The 8,980-nt window shown below is 48.6% G+C and overlaps 1 protein-coding gene across 1 annotated transcript; it reads right to left on the reverse strand.

Moving 5' to 3' along the window:
* Positions 1 to 1,032: 1,032 nt before the first annotated feature.
* Positions 1,033 to 7,453, reverse strand: LOC139374451 (cysteine-rich, acidic integral membrane protein-like). The gene is made up of 5 exons (XM_071115488.1): positions 7,397 to 7,453; positions 2,991 to 3,289; positions 2,498 to 2,947; positions 1,939 to 2,445; positions 1,033 to 1,282 (listed from the first exon to the last, which is right to left on the reverse strand). Exons 1-5 carry the CDS (start codon positions 7,451 to 7,453, stop codon positions 1,033 to 1,035), a joined length of 1,563 nt encoding a protein of 520 aa, XP_070971589.1.
* Between the last annotated feature and the right edge of the window lie 1,527 nt (positions 7,454 to 8,980).

The raw sequence follows: 8,980 nt of genomic DNA on the forward strand, positions 1-8,980 counted from the left end.
TATGGGGCCATCTTGATCAAAGGGGAAACATAGGGGACAGTGTGTGATGTCTGTTTGCCTGTCTTCTGTGGTGAGGCTCTTCCTCTGCAAGCATCATTCATTCAAAGTGTGAAGAGAGAGTGTATGTGTGTGTATGTGTGTGCATGTGCGTGTGTGTGTAGGTGTCTGTATGTTTAAGAAGGTCAAACCACATATCTTCTCAACTGCATCTCTCAGACAGAGGCTGATGGCCATGGCCAAAAATAATATTTCCTGACCCATCCCTGACACGGTCCTTCAAAGGGTTTCCTCTGGAGGGGCCGGAGTAGAGGGAACAGGGCCAAGTGTCCTTTTCCATCAATGCAGAGTTAAATACAAAGATAACAAAGCTAAAACAAAGAAATAGAAATAGTGACACGGGGAATAAATACACAGTGGATAAAGAACAACAATAACTACTAAACAAACATGTGTATTTACAGACTGAGTTGTAGCAGCAGAGTATGTGGTGAGTGTGAAAGTGTGTGTGAAAATGTGTGGCGTCAGTATGCTTGTGTGCGAATGTTATGTTGCCATGTGTGTGTGTGTGTGTGTGTGTGTGTGTGTGTGTGTGTGTGTGTGTGTGTGTGTGTGTGTGTGTGTGTGTGTCTGTGTGTGTCTGTGTGTGTGTGTGTGTTGGGGTGTCATTGTAAGCCCAGTATGTGTGAGCGTGTGGGTAGAGTCCAGCGTATAGAGTCAGTCCGGGTAACCAGTTGATTAGCTATTTAGCAGTCTCGTTTAGCAATCTATTGGCTTGGGGTTAGAAACTGTTCAGGGTCCTGCTGGTTCCAGACTTGGCGTGGTTGCAGAGACAACAGCCAATGGCTTGGGTGATTGGAGTGTTAGAATTTTTTTGGGATCTTCCTGGGACACCGCCTGGTATAGAGGTCCTGGATGGCAGGGAGCTCGGCACCAGTGATGTATTGGGCCGTACTCATCACCCTCTGATGCGCCTTTCGGGTACGTGCCTTGCAGTTATCGTACCAAGCGGTGACGCAGACAGTCAAGATGCTCTCAATGGTGCAGCTGTAGAACTTCTTGAGGATCTGATGGGCCCATGCCAGATCTTTTCAGCCAACTGAGGTAGAAGAGGTGTTGTCGTGCCCTCTTCGCAACTGTGTAGGTGTGTGTGGGCCACGTTAATTCCTCAGTGATGTGGACACCGAGGAACTTGAAGCTCTCGACCTGCTCCACTACAGCCCCATCGATGTGGATGGTGGCGTGCTCAGCCCTCTGTTTCCTGTCGATCAGCTCCTTTATCTTGCTGACGTCTAGGGAGAGGTTGTTGTCCTGGCATCACACTGCCATGGTGATGTAGCCCCGACTGCAATTTCAAAATCTGTGTCAACCTCAGTCCAATGGGGAATTTCCTCGTGGTAAATACTTTAGTTCCTCGCGCGAGAGACTGGGGTTCAGATCCCACCTGTGACAGGGGCAGGAGATGGACAAGGAGAGAGAGAATACAAGTAGAAAGGGAGATGTGGGTTTAGGGGTGTGGGATGCTGCTGGAGTCACCAAACTCACCTCCTGTGTGACCAGAAAGGCATGCAATCCAGATGAGTGGGGACCCTGATCCCCCAGCCCCCCCCCAAAAAAAAATCATTCTATTGTCAAAACAAACACACAGAGAGCAACTGTGTGTGTGAATGAGTTTCTGTGCACGCCCTTGCGTACGATAAAGTGACTTAGTTTCATTACACCTTGGTTTAATAGTGCTCCCTCCACCCCTCTGTTCACCATGGGTTCAGTTGGAAACCACTTTGGAATGTCATGTTAGAATGTCAACTTTGACATTTTGATTGGTCTGTGTCCTGGAGTCAACACTGTACTTTGTTTAATGGTGTTGTCCATTCTAGAAGTTACCAATATACTGTACATTTCCACTCTAGATCACACTCCTGACACTCCTGAGACTCCTACCACTCCTGAGACTCCTGAGACTCCTGAGACTCCTGACACTCCTGAGACTCCTGAGACTCTTGACACTCCTGACACTCCTGATACTCCTGACACTCCGGACACTCCCGAGACTCGTGAGACTCCGGACACTCCTGACACTCCGGACACTCCTGAGACTCCTGACACTCCTGAGACTCCTGACACTCCTGACACTCCTGACACTCCTGACACTGCAAAGACTCCTGACACTCCTGAGACTCCTGAGACTCCTGACACTCCTGACACTCCTGAGACTCCTGACACTCCTGAGACTCCGGACACTCCTGAGACTCCTGACACTCCTGACACTCCTGACACTCCTGAGACTCCTGACACTCCCGAGACTCGTGAGACTCCTGACACTCCTGAGACTCCTGACACTCCTGAGACTCCTGACACTCCTGAGACTCCTGTGACTCCTGACACTCCTGACTCCTGAGACTCCTGACACTCCTGACACTCCTGAGACTCCTGATACTCCTGAGACTCCTGACAATCCGGACACTCCGGACACTTCTGAGACTCCTGAGACTCCTGAGACTCTTGACACTCCTGAGACTCCTGACACTCCTGACACTCCTGACACTCCCGAGACTCGTGAGACTCCTGAGACTCCTGACACTCCGGACACTCCTGAGACTCCTGACACTCCTGAGACTCCTGACACTCCTGACACTCCTGACACTCCTGACACTGCAAAGACTCCTGACACTCCTGAGACTCCTGAGACTCCTGACACTCCTGACACTCCTGAGACTCCTGACACTCCTGAGACTCCGGACACTCCTGAGACTCCTGACACTCCTGACACTCCTGACACTCCTGAGACTCCTGACACTCCCGAGACTCGTGAGACTCCTGACACTCCTGAGACTCCTGACACTCCTGAGACTCCTGACACTCCTGAGACTCCTGTGACTCCTGACACTCCTGACTCCTGAGACTCCTGACACTCCTGACACTCCTGAGACTCCTGATACTCCTGAGACTCCTGACAATCCGGACACTCCGGACACTTCTGAGACTCCTGTGACTCCTGACACTCCTGAGACTCCTGAGACTCCTGACACTCCTGACACTCCTGACACTCCTGAGACTCCTGATACTCCTGAGACTCCTGACACTCCGGACACTCCTGAGACTCCTGACACTCCCGAGACTCATGAGACTCCTGACACTCCTGAGACTCCTGACACTCCTGAGACTCCTGACACTCCTGACACTCCTGATACTCCTGACACTCCTGACACTCCCGAGACTCGTGAGACTCCTGACACTCCTGAGACTCCTGACACTCCTGAGACTCCTGTGACTCCTGAGACTCCTGACACTCCTGACACTAAGGAATGCCTTTTTTTGGCTTGTTGGCATTTAGGTATTGCGTGTCAAAAATGCTCCAAGCTATGTGTCCCTCTATTCCAATCCACACACCTGTAACGTATCTGTAACACACATTTAACATACACAATATACATATGACCTTGGCTTGCTGTCTGTCAGTTGGGGAAAGACGATCGACAACATTCAGAACAAACTGGGTCAGAATAACACAGACCAGAGACCACGGGTAAACTGCTGTTAAATAACACATCTACTGTTCCTATTAGAGATTACCATGATATTGTGTCCAGGCCTTCATCTTTTTGCCTGTAAAACAATGTGTAACTGTGTTCCTATATTAAGCAGAGAGAGAGAGAGAGAGAGAGAGAGAGAGAGAGTGTTTGATGTGTGTGTGTGTGTGTGTGTGTGTGTGTGTGTGTGTGTGTGTGTGTGTGTGTGTGTGTGTTTGTGTGTGTGTGTGTGTGTGTGTGTGTGTGTGTGTGTGTGTGTGTGTGTGTGTGTGTGTGTGTGTGTGTGTGTGTGTGTGTGTGTGTGTATGTGCGTGGATATGTGTGTGTCTGTGTGTTCATTTGTGTGTGTGTGTTTGTGTGTGTGTGTGTGTTGAATAATCTTCTTTTCCATGTATGCATGCCTGTGTGTTCAGAAGTAGGACACCTGGGAGCAATTTGGGACCAATGAAATGTTGGCTCTGATGATGATGACCCCGGAACAGGGGATTGGAGTTTAATATCCCAAATTAGAGGGATTACACTAGTGGAAAGACAAGTGCTCCTCGCCTCCTCTCGACTCTCCTCTTGGTTTCACCTTTCCTCCCCGTTCTCCTTCATTTTCCTCCCCTCACAGCTCTCATCCCTCTCTCCTTACCTATTTCTCCCCTTCTCTCCCATCTCTCTCTTCCTCTCCTTCCATCTCATCTCTTTCCCTTTTCCTACCCCCTCCTCCTCATCCTTCTTCCTCCCTCCTCAACCCCAGCACTCTACAGTGACCCCCTGACCCCACCCCCCATCACACCCACATCACTTACGGGTCATCAGCTTTAAGAAAAGGAGATTTAATGGCTAGTCTGGTCCTGGCGGAGGGAAGGGAGTTGGGGGGGGGGGGGGGGGGGGGGGGGGGGCTACCAACACACATACCACATACATATACACACACACAGTTTGTCTACAAACAGTGAATCATGACCCAACGGTTAATATATATATAGTGGATTGCATTTCAAGGCATTTGTTCCTGGTAGCCTATACTCCATATCTCCTCTCTAACCCAATAGTTACCTCCAGAACTAGAACAGAGCAAGGGACTTAGGACGTAGCATTACTGCTCCGATCATTAACACTATTAAAGCCTAATGCATTCAGTGGGGGCGGTTAGTACATAGTCAAGCCTTTTGGAGCAAGGCAGGAAGCTCCTGCACATCAAAGAGACTCTTTGTGAGGAGAAGTCCCGATTAGATGCTCTGACGCAGGTATAGGACACCCCCACACAGCGATGGGACGGGAGGTATGAGTGGCAAGGGAGGGCTGGAGGGCCATGAATACTGACACGCTCAGATCACATCACCCAGGACAACTGCATGGTTCAAGGCATGGCTCCACTGCACTTGCATTCAATATTTTCATTACAGTCTAATGTGATGAATGACTGTCTCACTGTCTCACTGTCTTACTGTCTAATATGATGAATTAACTGTCTCACTGTCTTACTGTCTAATATGACGATTGACTGTCTCACTGTCTTACAGTCTAATATGATGAATGACTGTCTCACTGTCTTACTGTCGTATATGATGAATGACTGTCTCACTGTCTTACTGTCTAATATGATGAATAACTGTCTCACTGTCTTACTGTCTAATATGACGAATGACTGTCTCACTGTCTTACAGTCTAATATGATGAACAACTGTCTCACTGTCGTACTGTCGTACATAATGAATGACTGTCTCACTGTCTTACTGTCGTATATGATGAACGACTGTCTCAATGTCTGATGGATATCCACATTGATTCACACTGAAGGCTCACAAACAATTCCTAGAACCACTGCTAATGTCATTATGTAGATTAATGCATGGAAGTAGCAACAGCTGCATTCGCATACACACTCAAATCAAGTCATACATAGTTCCCTGTTTTATTACGGTACATTCCCACTTTGATCTAATTTGAACATTACATTCTATTAAAATACATTGCATTAGGCCTGCTACATATCTGTAGGCTATGAACCGGAGGGTAGAACCACCCGGATCAACAGTACCACTGTCCCAAAAACAGACCCAAATAGAGATTGGGAAGAAATACACTATTTCATTAGATTAGAAACAACGAAAAACCACCGCTGAAGGGACTAGAAATGAAACCCAACCCCACCAAGTAAGTTATTTGAAGCTGATTTCCCAAGGGTGGTTAATGTAAATATTCTGTAAAACCAAGCAAAACAAAAACTAAGCCCTCCCCCTTCCCCCGCGTCCCGACTACCCCCCTCCTTCTCCTCCACATTTCGCCTCCTCCTCCACTCTCCACCATTCTCCTTCTATTCTTCCCTCTCTCCTCCTCCACCCCCCCCCCCCTTCCTCCCATTTTTACAATGCCCAGCTTCCTAATAAACTTTTGTGGTGTTTGGAATCCATTAAGAGCAATATCCCTCTTCTCAAAACATCCTGACTCCTCCTGGGGGGAGTGGGGCAGGGAGATGGGGGACAACAGCGGAGGGAGGGGGAGCAGAGTGGAACCTGGGAAGAGGAAAGTGGGGGGCAGATTTCCATTTCTATTGAATACAGATGGAGCGGAGAGAGAGAGAGAGAGAGAGAGAGAGAGAGAGAGAGTGAGAGAGAGAGAGAGAGAGAGAGAGAGAGAGAGAGAGAGTGAGAGAGAGAGAGAGAGAGAGAGAGAGAGTGAGAGAGAGAGAGAGAGAGAGAGTGAGAGAGAGAGAGAGAGAGAGAGAGAGAGAGAGAGAGAGAGAGAGGGAGAGTGGGAGGGAGGGAGGGAGGGTGGGAGGGAGGGAGTGAGGGAGAGTGGGAGGGAGGGAGGGAGAGTGGGAGGGAGGGAGAGTGGGGGGGAGGGCGAGTGGGAGGGAGGGAGGGAGGGAGGGGTGCCATAAGATTACAGATAAAGCAGGAGTAAACACTCCTTCAAGAAAAAACAGCCTCACACTTCCTCCATGCATGCGCCGTTACTTCCTGAATGAAGCGTCAGGCCGCTCACTTCCTGCTCATGTGCCCTCATTTCCTGTTTGGGGCCAGGGCCGGCAATCCAACATGTGCCTGACACAGTCGCGGTCACCCCTCCATCTCCTAACCAGCCATCGTTCTCTGACCCCCCCCCCACACACACACACACACACAAACAGACACACAAACAAACAAACACACACACACACACACACACACACACACACACACACACACAAACAAACAAACACACACACACACATACACACAGACACACGAAGACCTTTACTTCACCCAAAACTATAATCAGACTCCCACGCTTCCCTATGTTCCTCCGTTCTGGTTCCACTTGAGTTCCCATGTGAGTCATGAGACAATAAAACACTGAATGACACATAGAACGTACTATACACTGAGTGCACAAAAAATGTGGACACTACAAGGTGTCGAAAGCATTCCCACAGTTGTGTCCAGTTGGCTGGATGTTCTTTGGGTGGTGGATCGTTCTTGATACAAGCAGGAAAAGGTTGAGGGTGAGAAACCCAGCAGCGTTGCAATTCTTGACACACTCAAACCGGTGCGCATGTCACCTACTGCTATACCCTGTTCAAAGACACTTAAATATTTTGCCATGCCTATTCACCCTCTGAATGGCACACATACACCATCCATATCTCAACTGTCTCGAGGCTTAAAAATCACTCTTTAACCTGTCTCCTCCCCTTCATCTACACTGATTGAGGTGGATTTAATAAGTGACATCAATAGGGGATCATAGCCTTCACATGGATTCACCTGGTAAGTCTGTGTGATGGAAAGAGCAGGGGTTCTTAATGTTTTGGACACTCAGTGTACATTCAATGTTGAACAGAGAATGAACCTCTCTCTGGAATTTTGCTTTCAGATGTTATATCTGTTGCATCTCACACTGGGTATCTCAAACACAATCCCTGTGTTGGCCTTGTATTTCATGTCCTGAGTCATGTCCTGACATGGTGTTAACTAAATGGCACGTTTCTGGATGGCACTTTCTTATGGACACAATATGTTTCCTCCTAAATCAGGACCCCAGAAGACGATTTCAGCACTGCACACTTTTATGATTCTAGTGGAGGGGGGGATATGAGGATCATCAAATAGAGAAATGGAGAACAGAGGGGTTGTTGGTAATTATGGTTGGTAGTGGGAGAGGGAGAGAGAGAAAACGAGAGAGATAGAAAGAGAGAGAGAGAGAGAGAGAGAGAGAGAGAGAGAGAGAGAGAGAGAGAGAGAGAGAGAGAGAGACAGACAGACAGACAGACAGACAGACAGACAGACAGACAGACAGACTCGGGCAGGGCCAGATGTGTGAGGAATGTTCTGGCTGCTGTGTGTGTGTGTGTGTGTGTGTGTGTGTGTGTGTGTGTGTGTGTGTGTGTGTGTGTGTGTGTGTGTGTGTGTGTGTGTGTGTACACCACCGCCTGCAGATTGTTAAGGAGCTGTCAAGCCTCCAGTGCTCTACTGTGTGTTCCTTTAACATCATTTCCCCCACACACACACACACACACACACTAATAACACACACACTAATAACACACACACACACACACACACACACTAATAACACACACACACACACACACACACACACACACACACACACACACACACACACACACACACTAATAAAACACACACACACCACACACACACACACACACACACACACACACATACACACACACACACACACACACACACACACACACACACACACACACACACACACACACACACACACACACACACACACACACACACACACACACACACACACACACACACACACACACACACACACACACACACACACACACACACACACACACACACACACACACACACACATGCTCCTGTACTCCTCGTCACATGACTGAGGACTGAGACCCTCTAAACCACACAATCGCCTCACCACAGCACCACAGCATTCTGGGAACATCCTCACAGACAGACCAGACCCATATAGCACCTGGAGAGCAGAGCCTGCGTCACAGACTGAGGTTCTTTTAAACCGCACCCTCCATCTACTTCTTGTCATCCATCCATGTCCTCCCCCTCTCCCTCTCGGCTCCCTGGATCCATAAATCCTGCCCTCTCTGTCTCTCCTTTTCTCCCTTTCTATCTCTCCTTCTCAATCTATTTTCCTTCACATATCCATCCTGCCAATTCTCCCTTTCCCTCTCCACTCTTCTTGAGCAATGCCTTCGAAGTAGATCTACACTGCTTACTGCATCCTACCACAAAACCCAGAGACCAACTGAGACCATGGCATGTATATAAAGGACTCCACAGCTGTCACTTACTCTACATTTCCTGACCTGACCACTAGACCACCAGACCACCCCTCCAGCCGTTCATATCCCCTCCAGACTACCCCTCCAGCCATCTTATTTTCAATGACGGCCTAGGAACAGTGGGTTAACTGCCTGTTCAGGGGGAGAACGACAGATTTGTACCTTGTCAGCTCAACTT

Source organism: Oncorhynchus clarkii, chromosome 19 (genome assembly GCF_045791955.1).
Source record: "Oncorhynchus clarkii lewisi isolate Uvic-CL-2024 chromosome 19, UVic_Ocla_1.0, whole genome shotgun sequence".
Classification (NCBI taxonomy): Eukaryota; Metazoa; Chordata; class Actinopteri; order Salmoniformes; family Salmonidae; genus Oncorhynchus; species Oncorhynchus clarkii.